This window comes from Solanum dulcamara, chromosome 1, assembly GCF_947179165.1.
Source record: "Solanum dulcamara chromosome 1, daSolDulc1.2, whole genome shotgun sequence".
In the NCBI taxonomy this organism is placed as follows: Eukaryota; Viridiplantae; Streptophyta; class Magnoliopsida; order Solanales; family Solanaceae; genus Solanum; species Solanum dulcamara.
In genome coordinates this window covers 8,545,229-8,567,670 of record NC_077237.1, presented here as the reverse complement: position 1 = coordinate 8,567,670, position 22,442 = coordinate 8,545,229, and the positions used below count along the sequence as shown (strand labels likewise).

General features: G+C 36.7%; 1 protein-coding gene across 1 annotated transcript; it reads right to left on the bottom strand.

The window, feature by feature from the left end:
• Positions 1–20,415: 20,415 nt before the first annotated feature.
• Positions 20,416–21,363, bottom strand: LOC129885555 (F-box/FBD/LRR-repeat protein At1g13570-like). The gene is made up of 2 exons (XM_055959872.1): positions 20,569–21,363; positions 20,416–20,472 (listed from the first exon to the last, which is right to left on the bottom strand). Exons 1-2 carry the CDS (start codon positions 21,361–21,363, stop codon positions 20,416–20,418), a joined length of 852 nt encoding a protein of 283 aa, XP_055815847.1.
• Positions 21,364–22,442: the final 1,079 nt, after the last annotated feature.

Genomic DNA, 22,442 nt, shown 5'->3' with positions numbered 1-22,442 from the left:
ATCAGATTATTGGCTAGATTGGATGGTACTCCAACTTCTAGTGTTCTTCTAGGTACTTCAGGCTCTCCTATCTCAGTTGGTACTACCCCACTAGTTTAGGGGCCTAATGTTGGGTTCTACACTCCGAGGTTTTCTTGTGTGCCTTCTATCATACCCTCTAGATTTGCCGCTCTGCCAGTTTTTTCTAGTGCTGTCATGTCGGTAGCTGAGCAGAACCTCTTTAAGAGATTTGTTCGATTGGCACCTCCCATATTTGATAGTACGGTGGGGGAGAAGGCTCATGATTTTCTAACTGAGTGCCAGGTCAGGTTGTTCAAATTGGGTATTCTTGAGACGCATGGAGTAGCTTAGACTTCGTATCAGTTCACAGGGATGGCCAAGGAGTGGTGGAGATCGTTTATTGCCTGTAGACCTGCTGGTTCCCCTATGATGAGTTATGAATAGTTTTTAGAGGTTTTCTTGAGAGGTTTGTGCCTTATAGCATTCGTGACCAACGTCGAGATAAGTTTGATAGATTGGAGTAGGGCTCCTTATCTGTATCTGAGTACGAGGCTCACTTCCATAAGTTGTCGCGTTATGCCATGTCTAGTATTCCTACTAAGTTTGAGCGGAACTATAAGCTAGTGAAGGGATTTGTGGGTTATCTTCAAGAGGCTACATCTTTCCTTGTACTATCCGATGGTACCTTCCAGAGTGTTATTGATCATGTCAGGATGATTGAGAGCATTCGGCTTGCAAGACAGGGCGGGGCTAAGAGGTTCTGTTGGCAAGGTCAGTTTGTTGGTCACTTCTTTAAAGGCAAGGAATATTCGAGTTCAGGTACCCATGGCTATCAAGGTAGACCGATCCAGGTAGCTATTTAGGGTTCAGATGGTATGGGTGGATCTAGATCGGGTCAGGCTGATTATAGTAATTCTTCGGGCTTTGGAGACAGTATTGACTCTTTTGGTTATCCTCCACGTGGTTCAGGGCCTCGAGGCTACTTTGTATGTGATAAGTTTGGGCAGAAGGCCCAAGATTGCCCCAGATGTGCTCCCTTTACTAGGCGGCCCGGGACACCGGTTGTTCATTCTACTCCTACTCCAAACGTTTGAGGTATTACACAATGCACTAGAGGTGGCACCAAAAGTGCCAATAGTGGAGCTAGAGATGGTGCTCGTGGTGTTTCACAGGGGCCAGAGGGGACCGTCAGCTATGCTACGTTATACTAGGTAGATCTGAGGCGGAGGCCTCTAATGTAATTATTACATGTATTATTCCGATTTGCCACCATCCTTCTTCGGCATTATTTGATCTAGGGTCTACCTATTCTTATGTGTCCACATATTTCAATATGGGTAGCGATTATCTGTGTGAGCCTTTTACTGTGCCTATTACTGTTTCTACCTCGGTAGGTGAATTCTTAGTAGTGAATCGGGTATATCAGGGATGTTTAGTGATATTTTTGGGTAGAGATATTCGTGCAGATTTAATTTTATTAGACATGCTTTATTTCGATGTGATATTAGACTGATTATCTCCTTATCATGCTATATTATATTGTTATGCAAAGACCGTGACTTTAGCTTATCCAGTATGCCTAGCTTGGTATGGAAGGGTAATCTGAGTTCGTATCTAAAGGGGGTGATAACTTATATTCGTGCTAGTCATCTGATGGATAAGGGTTTATATTATTTGGCTCATGTACGTGATCTCACTATAGATTCACCTCCTTTAGAGACTAGGGTGGTGAGAGAGTTTATAAATGTATTTCCCACAGACTTGTTGGGTGTTCCTCCTGAGCGTGATGTCGATTTAGTGATTGATTTAGAGCCGTACACCAAGCTCATCTCTATTTCTCCTTATCGGATGGCTCTAGTAGAGTTGAAGAAATTAAAAGAACAATTGGAAGACTTGTTGAAAAAGGGTTTTATTCGACCTAGTGTATCGCCTTGGGGTACACCGGTCTTATTTGTGAAGAAGAAGGATGGTAATGTGAGAATGTTTATTGACTATCGACAGTTGAACAAGTCACCATCAAGAACAAGTACCCTCTTCCTCGCATCGATAATTTATTTGACCAACTTCAGGGTGCATCAGTGTTTTCCAAAATTGATTTGAGGTCGATTAATCATCAATTGAGAGCTTGGGAGTCTGATACCCCAAAGACTGCCTTCAGGACCCGTTTTGGTCATTATAAGTTTGTAGTTATGTCCTTTGGATTGACTAATGCCCAACTGCTTTTATGGAGTTGATGAATTGGGTATTTCGGCCTTATTTGGACTTATTTGTGATCGTGTTTATTGATGACATCTTTTTTATTCCAAAAATGAGGCGGACCATGTTAGACACTTGAGGACATTTCTTTAGAGATTGAGATAGGATAAGTTGTATGCAAAATTCTCCAAATATGAGTTTTGGATCGAGTCTATAGCGTTCTTGGGTTATGTGGTGACCAAGAATGGTATTATGGTTTATCCGTCCAAGATTGACGTGGTTCATGATTGGGTTTTGGCCTACTTTGGCTACGGAGATTTGGAGTTTTATTGGGTTGGCAGTCTATTATCGTCAGTTTATCCAGGTCTCTTCGTCTATTGCATCCCTATTGACTAGGCTAACTCAAAAGGCCGTGACATTATTTTAAAAGGTCAAGGAGATATTGACTTCGACACCTATTCTAGACTTACCAGAGGAGGGTGTGGCCTTCATTATGTTTTGTGAGGCTTCGGGAGTCGGCTTGGGTGGTGTTTTGATGCAAAAGGGTAGAGTTATAGCTTATGCTTCTCGACAGTTGAAGGTACATGAGAAGAGCTATTCTACCCATACCTAGAGTTGGCAGCGGTGATGTTCGTTCTGAAGTTGTGGAGGCACTATCTCTATGGTGTTCATTATGAGGTCTTTACTGACCACCGTAGCCTTAAGTATATCTTTTCTTAGCTGAATCTAAACATGAGGCAGTGTAGGTGGTTGGAGTTATTGAAAGACTATGATATCATATTTTTTTATCATCAGGGCAAAGCTAATGTAATAGCGGATGCCTTGAGTCGCTAAGCACCTAGTATGGGTAGTTTGGCCTTCCTTAAGGTGGACGAAAGGCCTTTGGCTTTGGAGGTTCAGTCATTGGCTAAGTAGTTGGTTCAACTTGATATTTTTACACATTCTAGCATTTTGGCCTTTGTGGAGGCTGGGTCTACCTTGATGGACCAGATTTGGGCACACCATTTTGATTTGACAAGTTGAGGACCATTCGAGATAAAGTATTGAGTGGTGAAGAAAAATCAGCCTCTCTTGATTCGAAGGGAGTTTTGAGGATTAATGGTTGTATGTGTGTGCCCAAGGTTGGTGATTGGGTTGTATGATATTAGAGAAGACTCATTATTCCAAGTATTTGATTCATCGGGAGTAGCAAAGATGTGTCATGACTTGAAATAACGCTATTGGTGGTGTGGCATGAAGAGAAACATTGTTAATTTTGTGGCTAAGTGTTTAAATTTCCAAGAGGTAAATTATGAGCATTATAAACCGAGTGATTCTATGCAAAAGATGCCCATTCTCGAGTGAAAGTGGGACCATATGACTATTGATTTTGTGTTTACATTACCCATTGCATTGGGTAAGTATGACTTTGTTTGGGTGATTGAGGACCGATTGACAAAATTGGGCCATTTTCTTCCGATGAAGACTAGCTATAATGCAGATCAGTTAGCTAGGATCTATCTTCACGAGATTGTTAGGTTACATAGGGTGTCTATTTGTCACGCCCCGGAAGGGTACCCTAGACATAGCCGACACTTAGAAACCATTGCTGGCTCCCAAGCGAACCACTTGACCTGATCACACATCTATTCATTGATTCAATCAACGGAATACTTAAAATAAAGGGGTAATTAAGTGGGCAATTCCAATCAACAATCTAGCTCAAGGAAGAAAGGTCATGTTCCAATAAATCAAACTCCAATCTATGTTATTAAAATAGTCTAATGAGAACAATTCAAGGAAATAAAATACTTAATCAACCCATCACTATCTAATCTATTAAGCCTCTATCACTACCATCTAATTGGTGCCAATGACAGGTTCATGGCTACCTCAAATCAAAATGAAAAGACTAAACTCATCACAAGAATAACATAAGTGGTATCTTCTGAATATAGAGGAGGACTCACCAATAAGCTGAGTGTAAATAGATTCTCAATGGCGTGCTTATTGATGATCTCTTAAACATGTCTCTACATCATAAAATAATGTAGGTCCAAATGGATGTCAGTACATGGAATGTATGAGTATGTAATATGACAAAATGAAACATACATCAAGGTAGAATAACATCAGTTCAGATATCTCAAATCAGAAAGATAAGAGAGACTCGATCAAGGTGTCCTAAGTCTAAAGTAAGAATATAGTTTAGACAGAGACCAATCATATACAATCCGATCCAATCCAATCATATACAATCCGATTCAATCCAATCACATATCATCCAATCCAATCCAATCATATACAATCCTATTTAATCTAATCACATACCATCAAATCGTATACAATCCAATCTCATACCATCTAATCCAATCAAATCATATACAATCAAGTCAACAATAAAGTCAAAGGACTCAACTCAATAGATATGCAAATTAGAATTTAGCAATGTTTTGCAATTCGACTCAATCATCTATAATCTCAATCAAACTAATTATATCATGCACAATCCACTCAATTTGAGAGTTTTTCTAACCGACAAATATCACCTATGAGCTAGTAATGTACAATAAGCCGACGTTGTTGCCACGTCCATCTATACTTTTCTAGGGTATGAACGAATCAACTAAATCATGGATCCAATAATCTATCAAGTCCTATCTTTTCAGGACAATGAAATAGGGAAATATTCGACATGGTACAATCTCTTCCTACATTGGTTACGTAGTTCATAGGATTGAAGTATGGACTATACTCTTACCCAATTTGGTGCTCAATACTCCTCCTAAGACTCAATGTGCTCATATCTATCAGGTGAGTAAAATACTCAAAATACTCATTTAGTCTCATTGGACTCTTTCAAAACTCAATTAATCTGGTCTCATTGGACCCTTTTTAAAACTCAATCAATCTGGTCTGATTAAAACTTTTCAAAACTCAATAAATCTGATTTCATTGGACTTTTTTCAAAACTAAATCAATCTGGTCTCATTGGACCCTTTTTAAAACTCAATCAATCTGGTCTCATTGGACCCTCTTCAAAACTCAATCAATATGGTCTCATTGGACCCTTTTTAAAACTCAATCAATCCGGTCTCACTAGACCATTTTCAAAACTCAATCAATATGGTCTCATTGAACCTTTTTCAAAACTCAATCAATTTGGTCTCATTGGACCCTTTTCAAAACTCAATCAATTTCAAGCATCACTTCATTTAAGACATCTAAAATCATGCTTTCAAACTCAATTAATGTAGTAAGTGTTGAATGCATTTAAAACATAATTTTAACTCCTAAACTCTATCTCAAAATAGACATTTTAATGTAAAAATGTTCAACTCGTTTATATTCAAAATATTCATGCTCAAAATGATAATTAAAAGACTTCTCAAACTCAGCTCATGCTTAAACTTTTTCTAAATCAAAGATGAAAACAATCATTATTTTAAACTCAAAATAGTGCATAAATAATTTATTTAAAAATATTCACAAATCATTTTTAAAACTCCTTCTCAAATAATCATTTATACTCAAAATTCTCATATGACTCCAATCAATCAAATTCTGCAAATCATATCGATTTTATATGCCTCTGCAAATCATGTAGTCACATTAGACACATTAGACTCCAATCCATTTTATCTCAAAATATCACCATCAACATTACCTCTTCATCAATGATATTACCTTTTTAAAACTAAACATCATTTACATCATCATCAACATTACCTCTTCATCAATCATTTTACCTTCTTAAAGATGAACATCATTTATATCATCATCAAACATCTTACTCCAAAATCCTCATTTAACTCTATGTTCAATTTCATAAAACTCATTAAAATATGCATCACCTCACTTTAAAAGCAATATTTTAGTTATACATGAAAAACCATCAATCTCAACCTCAAGACAAATTAAGACAAAAATAAAATCTTATCTTGGGTTCATGTGAATGAATACATGAATCCATACTCTCAATAAAACTCAACTCAAGAACATCATTAATACGTATGAATTTATATACAAAACTTAATAGAAATTATAGATATCTCAAGAACTCAAGTCATTGAATCTCAAACTCAACTCAAATCAATGAAGTTGTAGGGCACGTGAATGAAATCAGTCCAACATTATGAGTAGCCTTACATACCTAGAAATCAAAGGAAATCAAGACTTGAAGGAATGACTTGAAATCTAACTCTTCTTCTTCTTCTCCAATTCTTGCTCTTAATGCTCTTGGATGTTTTTGGAGAGAAAAGACCTTAAAAACTGATATGGGGGCAGAATTTTGCCCTAAAAATGCGTCCAAGGTCATACATATATTATTAGGCAATTTTCCCAAGATGCCCTTACAAAATCTGGAAAACTAGACAAGTCCGCAACAGTTCGGGATGCGGACTTGTCACACACCTTTTTTGTCGACAAAAAAACAAAATCTGGAAAAATTAGCCAAGTCCACGACAGGTCTGCGACCCAAACTTGTCGCGCACCATTCTGGTTGATAAAAAAACAAAATTTGGAAAAATTGGCCAAGTCCACAACATGTCCACGACGCAAACTTATCGCTCACCCTTCTGGTCGACTGAGCATAAATGTTTACTCTAAACTCCAAAAAATATAATCTTGGTGGAGTTGAAAAGAAAAAACTCAAAGACCTTTAATTTTTATAGGTTATGGGCCACCTAATTCATTATCTTCTAGGAGATATAGTTATTTGAAGTTGACCCTTATATGAACTCATTCGAAAACTTAGCCGATAGAAATTCTTTGGAATCAGCTTGGTGTTAGAGATCCCTTATGACCCTAAACCACATATAATACACTTCAAATACTTAGGAATTGATCCTAACTCATGTATACAATTAGAAGTCATTCAGTTAGAGTCTATACGCATATGAAGAATGATTCGTGTTTTGGCAGAAAAAAAATTGGGGTGTTACACTATCTATATTGTGTCGTATCACGGTCCAATGTTCACATCTCACTTTTGGGAGGCATTGCAACGTGGTTTGGGTACGCGTCTAGAGATGAGTTCAGTATTTCATCCCCAGATCGATGGCCAGTCTGAGTGGACTATTCAGGTGTTGGAAGATATGCTTATGGCCTATGTGATTGATTTTGGGGCCCAATGGGACCAACACTTGACCTTAACGGAGTTTGCCTATAATAACTATTATCACTCCAACATTCAAATGGAAATATTTGAGGCATAGGTGGTTTGATTCAGTTGTGGTTGAATGATTGGATACTGACTTACTCAGAGATACTATGGAGCGGGTACGCTTGATTCAGGATCGACTATTGACAACCCAGATTCGTTAGAAGAGTTATGCTGACAGGAGAGTTTGACCCTTAGAGTTTATGGTGGGTGATTGTGTGTCTTAAATTATCGCCCATAAAAGGTGTGATGAGGTTTGGAAAGAAAAGAAAGCTTAGCTCGAGGTTTATTGGACCATTTGAGATTTTGAGGAGAGCGGGTGGGGTGGATTTTGAGTTGGCCTTACCCCCTAGACTGTCAGCTAACCATCCGGTGTTTCATGTCTCTATGTTTCGCAAGTACATGCTGGATGAGTCTTATTATTTCTTATGATGTGGTAGAGTTGGGTCTGAATTTGACTTATGAGGAGGAGCTAGTAGCTATCCTAAACAGACAAATTCGTAGGCTCAGGACCAAGGAGATCGCTTCGATCAAGGTTCAGTGGCGGCAGCTCCCTGTTAAAGAGGCGACTTGAGAGTTAGAGTCTGGTATGTGGGCCCGGTACCCTCAGCTCTTTGATACTCTAGGTACTTTCCCTTATCTTATGTTTGAGGACGAACATCCTTTTTAGTGATAGGTGTTGTAATGACCTTTAGGGTCATTTTTGAAAATTTTGTGAAATTACCATTTTACCCCTGAATCATTCTCTCGAGTCTTGACACAATTGACATTTCCAGCAACTCAAAAACCTACCATCAATATACTCGAAAGATCGATTTCAAGTTCAATTGGTGTTGTTTCGGTATCTTGTGTTGAGAGTGAAGCTTCATCTCCGACGATCTCATCTCCGGCGTATTTTCTATCGCGCCGATATCATCTCCGGCGAATTCGTAAACGTGTTGATCTCCGTTGCAGGATCTACCTTGCGTCTGGTTAGTGGTTCCCAAGTCGTATTTTGTATATATAAACCCCGAGTCCGGTTCCGGCGAGACCCTACCCAGCTGCACGGCAGTCCGATTCCAGCCAGACCCAAGCGACCGGCGATCCACTACGGCAGTTGCGCAAAAGAATTGCACCAGATCTGAAAACGTCACCGGAGCTAAGGCTTATATCTCCGGATCCATAACATACAACGACAGTGAAGCTTGAAGCTTCATTCGCTTTACTTTCTTGCTTGTTTCATTTTCTTTCTATAACTAATCTTACAGGACAGGAAAAAAAGATTGATATTCAAACAACTCTGTTGTTGTCGACACCGCTGTTGTCCGCCGCCGACACCCTCTGCTTCATAGTTCCGCATCAGTAGCTATGCTAGCAGTTACTCCTTCTCTTCTGAAAAGCTGACGGAAATCGCGGAATTTCTGAGAGGTGTATAGATCTGGATTTCTGGTGATGAACAATCGTTGCAACTCATCTCCGTACGCAGACGTGAATAGTACTCCGACCGAAGCAGTATTTTCCAGCAGTAACCAGGTTCATTTCTACTGGAGTTGGTACCTCCGGTTCTTATATCTTTATATATCTAGTCTTTTTTCATATACTTGTCGTTACTTTTTGCTGACTTTAGACCCCCTAATAATTTATTAGTTCATACGCATTTTCGTGGCTTTGGATAGTGATGGTAGACTAGGGTCATGTTCTCGCTCATGGACGGGGATGAGGGTAACGAGGAGTAAGTGGGTTAAAAGAGCGTCTAGACTGAGAATAGGTTCTTGAAACATTGGGACGTTAAGGGGTAAATCCATAGAACTGGTTAAGATTCTAAAGAAGAGGAAGATTAATATAGCCTGTGTCCAGGAGACAAAATGGGTAGGCTCTAAAGCTAAGGAGGTAGACGGGTATAAGCTTTGGTTTTCTGGTAAATCGAAGTATAGGAATGGGGTAGGCATTTTAATAGACAGTGATTTAAGGGATCAGGTGGTTGAGGTTAGGAGAGTCAATGATAGGATGATGTCGATTAAAATGGTCATTGAAGGGATCACGTTGAACATTATTAGTGCCTACGCGCCGCAAGCGGGCTTACGCGAGGAGGATAAGAGGCACTTTTGGGAGGATTTGGACGAGTTAGTGGTAGGCATACCACCTACTGAGAAGCTTTTCGTGGGAGGGGATTTCAATGGGCACATCGGGTCTATTTTAGGAGGGTATGATGATGTACATGGGGGCTTTGGCTTCGGGGACAGAAATGGAGGAGGAATCTCACTTCTGGATTTCGCAAGAGCTTTCGGATTAGTGATAGCCAACTTGAGTTTCCCAAAGAAGGAGGACCACTTGGTAACCTTCCGTAGCTCAGTGGCTAAAACTCAGATAGATTTTTTACTCCTTAGGAAGGATGATAAAGGTTTGTGTAAAGACTATAAGGTCATCCCGATCGATAACCTTACAACCCGACATAAGCTTTTAGTGATGGATTTAGGGATTAAGACAATGAGGATGAGGAGGGTCGGGGAAGAACGATCTAGGATCAGATGGGGGAGTTTGACAACTGTTAGGGCCCTAGAGATGGGAGAGAAATTAAAGGATATGGGAGTCTGGGATAGTAGTGGGGATGCAAACGGTATGTGGGATAGGACAACTAGTTGTATTAGGGTTGTAGCAAGGAAAGTGTTAGGATTCTCAACAGACAGTCATAGACGGCATCGAGGGGACTGGTGGTGGAATCAAGAAGTGCAAGGGAAAGTGGAAGCAAAGAAGCTGGCGTATGCTAAGTTGATAGAGAGTAGGGATGAGGTGGAGAAGTGGACGAATGGAGAACTGTATAAGATAGCGAGAAAGGAGGCGAAGTCGGCGGTTGCAACGGTAAAAACGGCAGCTTTTGAACGCCTTTATGCTGAACTAGAAGAGAAAGGCGGGGACAGGAAGTTATTCAGGCTAGCCAGGGCCCGGGAGAGAAGGGCACGCGATGTGGATCAAGTGAAGTGCATTAAAGACGAGCACGGAAAAGTACTGACAGAGGATACCCTTATTAAATAAAGATGGCAGTCTTACTTCCATAAATTTTTGAATGACAGTGGAGACACAGAAATTGTGTTGGGAGATTTGGAACATACAGGAAGGAGTCACGATATTGGGGGTTGTAGCAGTATTACGGTCGATAAGGTTAAATGTGCTGTTCATAGGATGCGCTGGGGAAGAGCGACCGGACCTGACGAGATCCTTGGAGAATTTTGGAAGAGTGCAGGCTCGGTAGGTTTGGAATGGCTGACTAGGTTATTTAATGTCATCTTTATGACTGCAATGATGCCCGTAGAATGGAGGTCGAGCATCATGATCCCTCTATACAAAAACAAGGGGGATAGCCAGAGTTGTGACAACTACAGAGGTATCAAGCTTCTAAGCCATACTATGAAAGTGTGGGAAAGAGTGGTGGAGATGAGGGTGAGGAGAGGCGTGTCTATTTCAGAGAACCAGTTCGGATTTATGCCGGGACGCTCAACTACGGAAGCCATCCATCTTATGAGGAGACTAATGGAGCAATATAGGGAGAGGAAGAGAGACTTGCATATGGTATTCATCGACTTAGAAAAGGCTTATGATAAAGTCCCTCGAGAGATACTATGGAGATGTTTGGAGGCTAAAGGTGTACCGGTAGCGTACATAAGGTTGATCAAGGACATGTACGAGGGTGCCAAAACTAGGGTAAGGACAGTAGGAGGGGACTCAGAACACTTCCCGGTGGTGATGGGGTTGCATCAAGGATCAGCCTTGAGTCCGTTTCTATTTGCCTTGGTGATAGATGTATTGACGCGACAAATTCAAGATGAGGTGCCATGGTGTATGCTTTTTTCGGACGACATAGTCCTCATCAATGATACTCATAGCGGAGTTAACGCTAAGTTGGAAGATTGGAGACACACCTTGGAGTCTAAAGGGTTTAAGCTGAGTAGGACCAAGACAGAGTACCTGGAGTGCCAGTTCAGTGAGACACCTCAGGAGGTTGGCGCGGAAGTTAGGCTCGAGGACCAAGCCATCCAAAAGAAAAGTAGTTTTAAGTACCTTAGTTCTATAATGCAAGGCAACGGGGAAATCGACGAGGATGTCACACATCGTATTGGGGCAGGATGGAGGAAATGGAGGCTCGACTCCGGTGTGTTGTGTGACAAGAAGGTTCCATCACTACTTAAGGGCAAGTTCTACAAAGTGGTGGTTAGACCAGCTATGTTATACGGGGTGGAGTGTTGGCCAGTTAAGGTCTCCCACGTGCAAAAGATGAAAGTTCCCGAGATGAGAATGTTGAGATGGATGTGTGGGCATACTAGGAGCGACAGGATTAGAAATGAGGCTATTCGAGACAAGGTAGGAGTGGCCTCGGTGGAAGACAAGATGCGGGAGATGCGACTGAGATGGTTTGGGCATGTGAAGATGAGAGTCCCAGATGCACCAGTGCGGAGATGTGAGAGGTTGGCCATTGATGGTTTCAGAAGAGGTAGGGGTAGGCCGAAGAAATACTGGGGAGAGGTGATCAGACAGGACTTGACGCATTTACGACTTACCGAGGACATAACCTTAGATAGAAGGGTGTGGAGGACACACATTAGGGTAGAAGGCTAGCACATAGTGATATTTCTCCCCCTTAGCCGTAGGCGTATTAATGCACTGTGATTCTTTGTACTTTGATTTATGGTATTTATGTTAATATCTAATAATACTTACTGCTTTTTGTGCTTTGATTATTTCGTTATCTATTTATCTACTTTTAATACTCTTGTCTGACCTTTTTTTTATGCTTCTAATGAGCCGAGGGTCTTTCGGAAACAGCCGTCCTACATTGGTAGGAGTCAGGACTGCGTACACTTTACCCTCCCAGACCCTACGATGTGGGATTGCACTGGGTTATTGTTGTTGTTGTATCATTTTAACCCTATCATTAGTGCCTCCGAATATTATTTGTTCAGTTTGTGTGGTTGAATATGTTAAAGCCTTAATAGACAGTGAAATGGGCAAATTCTTTAGTTCTATAGGGTTAAGAGGTGAACAAGTGGTTTTCGATACCAAACAAAGCTATGGGTCTCAAAATGAAATTCTGTCAGTTTCATTAGTGATGGAATGTGAAAATTGATCTAAGAGAGTCGTCAGAATCAGATTTGGGGTTGATATGTGAATTTGAGGTCTTAAGTTGCAAAGTAAAGTTTTAAATGAGTTAGTTTGACTTTGGTCAACAAATAGAGTTCGGAGAATCTGATTGGATTTTTGATGATTCCAATAGTTTTGGTGGTGATTCTAACGCTAGAAATGGCTTTTTTTTAAAATAATTTTTAGAGGTTCTGAGGGTAGTTTGGGTATTTCAAGTGTCAAAACTAGTTAAGTTGCGACTTATCGGATTTCGGGTCAAGAAGACATCGAATTCGAATTCCATTGGTTCAATTGAGTCCAAAATGTCAAATTTAGTAGGAGTGCATATATGGTTTATGCGTACGCAATTTCGAATAAATCCTCGAAAGTCCAATTGGAGATTTGAAAATTTTGTTTTTGAGCTATTGCTATGTTGTTGGTGTAGGGGTCCGCTTAAGCGGACCAGGTTCGCTAAAGCAAACCTTCGCTTTTGTGAGACCTATCGCTTAAGCAAAGGGACTCACATAAGCGGGGTTTGCGAAAACGAACGAGGTGCGCTAAAGCAAACCTCTGCTTTAGCAACCCTTTGGTTGCTTTAGTGACACCTTAGAGGTCCAAAAATGGGATTTGGATCTTTTCTTCCATATTTGATTTCTAAGATCTTGGAGGAGCGATTTGTGAAGTAGATTTTTAGATAATTTCATTTGGGTAAGTATTTATAACTTAAATCCTTCAATTTCCTTCCATTATCTTGTGATTTCACCTTGAAATTCATGGTTTTGAATTCAAGCTTTGAAGTTTTTTTTATGAAACTATAAATGGCGATTTCTACCTCAAATCTTACTCCATTTTTATGATTTTTTTTGCCCGTGAACTCTAATTTTCGTGTAGAAGTTGATTTTAAATTAAATTTCAAATTTGACCCTTTTTGAAAATGATCAATTTTTGAACTATTTTACCTCTAGTTCTGAAACCTATCAATATGGGTGTTATTGGACTCTTTATGACATGTATGTTTCATTCTTGATAGTGGATTATCATTTTGGGCATTGAATTCAAAGGTCGTTATTTTGGTAGAGCATTCGAGTGAGGTTTCAGTAGTTGAGGTAGGTTTGACTATCCTTCTTGGGGATGAATTGGGGTGATTAGTCAAATTTATGTTGTAGACTTTGGGATGGGGTCGTAGTGTATTTAGGCCTGATAATTGATATTGTAATTCTCGTGGGGGGGCTTAAATGTGTTGTGTAGACCGTATAAGGGCCTTATGTGATATTTTACCTGTGATTGAGACTGAGTAATCTATGACTTGACTGAGTAGAGATGTGTAGAGGTTATTTGACTAGTAATGCCTATCTAAGGAATTGAGTTTAGAGTTTTGAGCATGCCTGAGTATTGGGATATTATTGAGAAGGGGGTGAATACTTAATTGATGTATTTCCTTTTCAATTACTGTCTATTGAGGGTGAATATCATGCTTAGGTTAAGTTTTGAGAAATTTGAATCTAGTACTATATGTTGAGTTTAGTATTACCTCCATGCCTTATACATTGTGATTGCCTTCATCCTCATTCATACTATTATTGATCAATTGGAAATTGAGAACTGTGGAAACCCCTTTTGAGAAAGAAAATGTGACATCTTTTATATCTTTGACCACGAGGTAGGTGGAAAGTGTATGAGACATTAGTATCATGAGTCATTGGCAATGAGTTGGGTGATGAGGTAGTTGATACATTGACATTGTGATGAGGTATATGGTCTGCGAGACCCCTATGGGTCCTGCTTGATAGTACAGCTCAACAGTTGTATACGATAGGTTGTACGACAACCTTGATCCCACCGTACCATTATATCATTGCAACATCATAGTGCATTGTATTGCATTGATACCTGTGATAATTATTTTATCTGTTTAATTGTGATATTACACTGTAATTATGTGTTTACTTTATTCGTGTCGTTCTACATAAATTGGCGGGAGTGTAGCCGGAGTGAGATTTTTCCGTGTGTAGATGGAAGCGTTCCTTAGTTTATTTCAAAAATTTGATAAATTCCTCATACTCAGTTAGTTAAACCTATTGAGTACATATGAATTATAGTCACCCTTAATTCTGTGTCTCTTTTGATGCAAATACTAGTTAGGGTATCCATCGCGGTAGTTGATTCTAGATGATATATCATCATCGGTTCAGTGGTCAGATCTTGGAATCTAGAGACTTAAACTGTGTATTCAGATTCAGATGTTATACCTAGATGCTCTTAAAACTTATGACATTAGGTTTTGGGAATTATCCATTGTTTTTGCCCTTTATTGTACTTACTGTGGACTGACTTCTCTTTAGGAATCTCATATGGTTTTACTTTTTGGCTTACACATCGAGATGGGGTTTGGGATTTCATCATGACCTCAATTTTTGGTTTGTGACAATGATAATAAAGATTGGATTTGAGTCTCATCAAATTAGGGCCTTAAAAAAGCTTCTTATGGATTCGACATTGGGTTCAAATCCCAATGCAATATAATGATGCTATAGTGACTAAGCAAATTAATATGCTCTTGATAAAAATTGTGAAACTCATTCCACTGAATTTGCTCTATTTTATTAAGTGAATGTGGTAGCAGTACATGATAAGTATGAAAGATTACAATGATTATTGTGGTTGTACAGATGAACACAGACATGACAAAGAGCAAATAATAATAGTCATCATTATGTGAAAATAAAGAACACTATGGGTTCTCCAAATAGTCCTTCAAAATGTGAAGGTAGATTTTTTCACCAACTGATGTGAAAGATCATTAGACACATGATTACTCTGCGACCTAATAGTTTGATAAGTTTATAAATTCTCTATCAAATTAAATAAATACAAAGTATTGGTGCACTTAATCTTTTAAAAGTGATGTTGAGGTGTGTCATATAAATATGACAAAATTTCAAAGCATGACAATGAACTTCTACTGAAAAAATTATGAAGCATGTTATATATGATTATGGTCAAATCCTTGAAGAGAATGTGACTTGTGATAAACATTGTGTATACTCAACCATTTATTCTATTTTAAAGTAATTAGGGGGGGTAATAGGACCCTAGTTAAGAGAGTCTGCACAGTCCACCTCAACTTTTAGGGTATATTTATTTTATTTAAAAGTAATTTAGGGGGTAATAGGACCCTAGTTAAGTTAAGGTGTGTCGCTGAAATTTCGGTCATAGTTCGACGTACTTATGCCTTATCCCTTATTTTTTACAATACTCCTTTAAATATTAAGGCAGTCATGTAGTCATATATAGTCAAAGATGAGCAATTGGACACCCTTCGAGTCTCAACTTCATATATATACACATTAATTTAGAGCACGTGTTTTGCACATGTGCGTTGCGTCAATTAATAAAAAATGTATATAAAAAATTATTTAAATATAATAGTTGACGTTAAAATGTTTATAACTGTTTGAAAGATTTAGAGTTTCATCACTAAATAAAATTACATTAATTATGAAATTCTTTTTAATCTACGAATGCATAATATTTATGACGAACTCATTCGTCAATAAAAGTATAGTGTATTTTCGTCACTAAATAGGTTAATAATACCGACAAAACTATCTTCTCACTATTCAGTTTAATTAGTGACAACATCAATTGTCACTAAAGCTACACATATTCGTAGTTAAACAAAAGTAGTTTCGTCACTAAAAACACTCTTTTATACATGAAAATATATTTTGTCCCTAAGGATTTAAATTAGCGACAATTTTACTTTTACAAAAATGACTTATAATTTTGTAGCTGAAACCTATCATGTCGTCACAAAAATAATAATTTTAGTGACAAAAAAATTATCGTCATGATTAGTGACAATAATACTTGTGTTAGTTACAAATATACCTCGAAGAGTTTACCTGTAGGATTTCTATAGATAGAGGTGGTATATGTTTGATTTTAAAATACACAAATATATTAAAAATTGAGTCATATTCTACTGGTGTTCCGTTTATTTAATAATATAATTTTACCCACTAAGAATTATATGTCAAGGATTAAAAAAGTTTATCCAAAGAGGAATATAAAACTTTTGAAGGTATTAAGCATATTTAATTCACGTGTAAAATTTATGTCTTTTTTTTCAAGATAAAAGTTTGTTTGATATCAAAGAGTCAACGTTGAGATATTTAAAGTTTTACAAAAAAATAAACTTTGAAAATAATCAACACTTTCGCCATTGTCATTTTACAATTATTACAAAAACTAAAGATGGAAAAATAATTTTAGTTATTTAAAGTCCTGATTATTAAGACTTAAGAACTCCTGAATTTAATAAGAGTCTTGTTACTTGATTAATTTTTCTTTTTCTACTAATTTGATAAAACTAAAAAAAATAATTGGTCACAACTACTAAATTTGTGTCGTAATACGCTGATATCTGGCTTCGACATAAAGCATCCCTCATATTAATAAATTCGTGAGTCCGTGGGTTAATTAAATACCAATTTTATAAGGAGAGATTTGTATAAGATAAACTATTAATTTTAAAGTTTTAATAAGTTAAATTTTATCTGATGTCAAATTACTAAATATAAGGTAAATAGTAAAAGATAATTTTGTATATTTTAGGACTCTTTAATTTTTAAAATTTATCATATATTTTATGATTTCTTACTTTAAAATATTATAAATATCATTAAATAATAGTCTTTTTAAAAAGAGTGAAAAGACGATTTTGTCTAAAAAAAATATTTTTAATGAAAGGCAAACAGTTCAAATTGTTGTAAAATTAAGCTCAGAACAATATAAGTATAAACAAAAAAGGCAAGAAATGTAGATGAAGGAGAGAACTTTTCTTCTATTCAAGTGTCTTACAATGGTGAATGTTATCTCTCTTTATAGGTTGAGATATCACCTCAAATGTCACAATATTGAATGCTCAAACTAGTAGATACATTATTATTCAAAAAGGTTCATATCACCTTGAAAATATACATACATGAATCTGACAGTTCATGAATAAACCAAAATGGACAATCCACTATTCAATAGATTTATAACACCCCATCTTGGATGTCCATAGATACTGTGCCTCGTTAAAATCTTAATACGAAAAATCCAATGGAAAAACATTCTAGTGAAGAAAAAATAGTACACATATCTTTTAATACGCATTATTTGTTGCCTCATTAAAAACCTAGCCAGAAAAATTCGATGGAACAAAACATCGATTAAGGAAAAAATAGTGTAACGCGTATTATACTTCTCTTGATTAAAGCTTTATTTGATACCTCGGAAATGACACATTCTAATCTTATATCTCAATTTCACAAATATTGATGTTGGCAGTGCCTTAATGAATAAATTAACAAGATTATAACTTGAACGGATTTGTTGAACTTCTATCTCACAAATGTTTGCTTCATTGAACGCCAAGATATTGTTATGCCTCCACATGTAAGCAAATGATCGTTTGAGACCGAGCTTTATGCAGATCAGATGAATACCCTACATCTTCTTAATCAATCATTTTTGACTTGAATTCATTGAAATTAAAAACTCATGTTTATGATTCTCCAAAGATATGTCCTTGATGCTAATTCATCGTCTTCTTATTGGAAGAGCTGAATCTTGTGCAAAATATTTGATCGTGTATAGCAAGGTTCATTAGTGCCTCAATTGTCTTGATATACGGAGTTTCATCACCAAGAATGTCATGCCTCGAGAAGGTACCTTAGGCTTGACTGACACTTGAAAACCATTGCTGCTCCCTAAGCGAACCAGTTGATCTGATCACTCATTCAAACAATTAGCGGAAGACTCAATGCAATAAAAAGAGACGTTCTAGTGGGCTAACCAATTCAACAACTCAAATAAAATAATAGTTTTAATTAGACAATCTTTGAAAATCAACCTAATCTCATAAATAAAAGTTTGAGCAAAACAAACTCAAAAGGGATGTCAACTCCAATCTACTCAGTCTATGTCTATGAAGCCTCTATCATCTATCAAGAAGGTGTCGAGACAAGACGATGACTACCTCGAAAGAAAATACTCATAAACAATGAATAAAATAATTTCATTCCTCCGAAAGCAAAGAGTTCTCACCACTATCAAGAAGGAAATGGATCTTCAACGGTACTCCTGTCAAGGATCTCTAATACCTATGTGTGCATCACAAAATGATGCAGGCCAAATGACGTCAGTACATGAAATATACGAGTATGTTAAAAGGCAGAAAAATAATAACCATCAAGATATACTCAACTCAGATAACTCGACTCAGGATAATAACTCAACTCAGTAAAATAACACAAGTTTGAAAGTAAAACTATGCTTTAAGAAGGACTTAGTAATATGCAACTCAATCAGATCATATCATATACTATCATGCACCATTTGGGAGTTTCTCTAGTCCGACAACCATTACCTATGAGCCGGTGATGTACAACGAGCGACGTCATTGTTATGTCCGTCCGATACTTTGCCAAGGTAGGGGACGAATCAACCAATTTTGGATTCACAATCAATCAAATCAAGTCCTCTTTTGGGACAAAAAGGGAAACAACCGATTTTACGGTTCAATCCTCTCCTACGCTGGCTACGTAGTTTATTGAGTTCAAATTGTTATTTACTCTCACTCAATTCGGTGTTTGATACTCCTCCCAAGATTCAATATGCCCATAAGACTCCAATCAATCCCTTCGGTTAACTCAAATCAATCAGTTCAATCAAACCATTCGACTAGTCTCATTGGACTCTTTTCAAAACTCAATCTCATCTCAAATTATTAGACTCTTTCAAATCAACTCAATCAAATAAACTCATTGAGCTTTGAGACTGACAGGATATATGAATGGACTAAACTTTTATCCTTAGTATAGTGATATCATAGAAGTAGTTACTACACGGTTGATGAGCTTTGAGACTGGGATTATGTCCATGTCCTGAGTTTCAAATATGTATATATTGATATATCCAGTAATAAAATTACAGTTACCAAAAAAAAACTATAATGCAATTAAATTTTAGATTATTAATTTATTTTAACTTGTTATAACTTATAACATATCACTTATTTTTATTTTTTATATTACCAAATTAAGTTTTATAATAGAAAGATATGTTAAGTATACAATTAGTGTAAAACTCATTCATACACTCACACCCTGATTGAAGCTAGTGTACATAATTAAGTAGAGGCTATGGATTCATGTGCACTCACAATCATCAATTTCTGCTGGAAGACTTCACAAGAATGATAGAAATTCATGTGCACCCTTTGTGTAAGGATATTTAACAAGTTCTCAGATGTGTTTTTTTTCTGTTCCCTACATTTGTTTCCACTGACAAAGACAAACAACCAAAGTAAGGCTGCTAATTAATCTCATCACACAAATCAATAAAAGACTAAACTTTAATTTCAAAATGTCTATTTAAGAACAAAGTTTATCAAAGTAATTAAGGGAACACACTGCAAACATATAACATCCTGTCTTTATAGCCTTGAATCACAAATCAATCCGCGCTTTATAATTCTAATCTACATTTTAATTTTCAAATAGTATAGCTCTGCTTTGGGCGATGCTCTAGGGAACCGCGTCATTTCCATGGCAGTATTCCATTCTTCCAAAGTACCACACGGATTGATACTCAACCTTACCAAAGATGGAGTATGAGCAAGCAACAACTTGATGAAAAACAGTTCAGTTTTTGAACCCTTAAAATAATGCACTGTAAGATCTTTGAGCTTGTTGAGCGGCTGGTCCAAGAAAGTTGGTATGTCTACATATTTTAAAACTGCTCTATTGGAGGAATTATAGACCTAATGGTATCAAATAAATACCACACGTTAGTTTAGCTTCTCGATCATATTTTAATATATGAAGTGAAAAACAGATATACATTTCTTACCCAAATCTCAAGTTTACTCAAATTAGGGCAACTCTTAATCAACTCGAATGCATAGTAAGTCTGGCCGATTTGAGTGAAGTTTACACCTAAATGTAGATGATACAAGCAGTTGAACGTAAAAGGGATCGCCTTTGGAACTTCACCTGCACTCAAAAGCTTTGGAGCAAATACAAGAATAAGAAACAAATCCTACCCAATATGACGCGAAGCAAAATAATTTATGTATGTCAGATTCTTACCTCAAGTTCAAATGAACACAACGCAAGCACCTCAAGTGTAGCAAAGCTAATAAGAAGCTTTTCCAAAGTTATTCTTTCAGCAGGCATTGAATAATTATCAACCTCCAGATACAAACATGTCAATTGTTTGCAGTTCATAAAGCAATTTAGGTCAAGATTACACCGACTCTCATAAAAATGCAAGGACTTCAACCCAACTGAAACAATGTTGAGGTATTGAGTACCATTACATTTTATCAAGGACAATTTGACAAGAAGGGGGACATTAATAACACAAATTTCTGTAGTTGACTCAAAGGTTACTTTTCGCAGAGAAAGCTTTGTAAGTTTTTGAAAGCCAAGAAAAGATTTTGGGAGTTTAACGACACAGTTAAAGAGTTTCAATTTTGTCAGGGTTGGACAATTAAATATATAAGAAGGCACTTTGAAAGGACTATCCTTTGGCATGTTAAGCTTTAACTTCTTGACACTATTTCTGGTGGCATAAAGTATCCATCTATCAATAGCTGGACACAGAGACAACTGTAGTCCTGACATATCGAGATCAAATGTAACAATATCTCCAATATGTTGTAAGAGAATCTTGTCTATTGTTTGTTCGAAAATATGTCGAGATCTTAATGCTAATTTATTGCAAAAGGGATTATCTAGCACCAGATTTGGAAGCGCGGCCCAAATATATCTCCATTTTGTGGACAAAATACTAGTTCTTGCTGCATCTTCGACAGGCAGGAGCTCAAAGATGCGATCTATAACATTTCTTGGCAGATAACTTATTCGATCTTCTTTATCCATTTCAACACTCTCTGTAAGAAAAAGTTGATAGTCTTAGGCATAAAACTATAAAGTATTCAAAGTGTCAAATACACATATCTCCTATATTTATCCAAATATATCTGAAAATTAAAAAGAGTCAATGAGTATGAAATTTGTGGTCTGTACTAATGTTTTCAATATTTTTATCACTTCTATTACATACGTTATTTTTATTATTCTTTTCCTCCACGGATAATAGTTCATCCCGAGTCACAAGAGCAATTGAGCAAACAAATTCATCTACTACCAAACAAATATAAAAATTCAGCAAAATTTAACACATACCTTGAGAAGAAGATGAATGGAACCCTAACTTCCCAAGTGAGGATCCTCTTCTTTTTTTTCCCATAGAATCATAATCTATCTGTCTATATCTATAACTATTTATATTTATACTATATTAATATAGTGTTTGGTCATAGATATCAAATATCATCATAAATTATCTATCCATATACTAAATAAGCTAGCGTTTGGTCAAAGATTTTTATATCATCATAATCTATCTATCTATATCTATACTATATTAAGCTAGAATTTGGTCATAAATTTAAAATATTGTCATAAATTATCTATCTATATACTAAATATAAGCTAGCGTTTGGTCAAAAATTTTCATATCATCATAATCTATCTATCTACATCTATACTATATTAAGCCAGAATTTGGTCAAAGATTTTCAAATATTTTTGACAAGTTATTTTTGGATAAAGTTTTGGGGTGAAGTTTTATCATGTGTTTGACCATAGTTCTTGGAGAAATATTTTACTTTTTAAAGAAATATGATTATACCCATAAGTTGTAAAAACTATTAAAAATACATATGAATTTGTATTATCATTTCAATCTATAATGAACATGATGCAATTAATTTTTACATTATTAATGTATTTTAACTTGTTATAACTAATAACATATCACTTATTTTATTTTTTATATTACCAAATTAAGTTTTATGATAGAAAGATACGCTAAATATACAATAGGTCAATTTAATCTGATAATCTAAAACTCATTCATACATTAACACCCTTGATTGAAGCTAGCATACCTAATC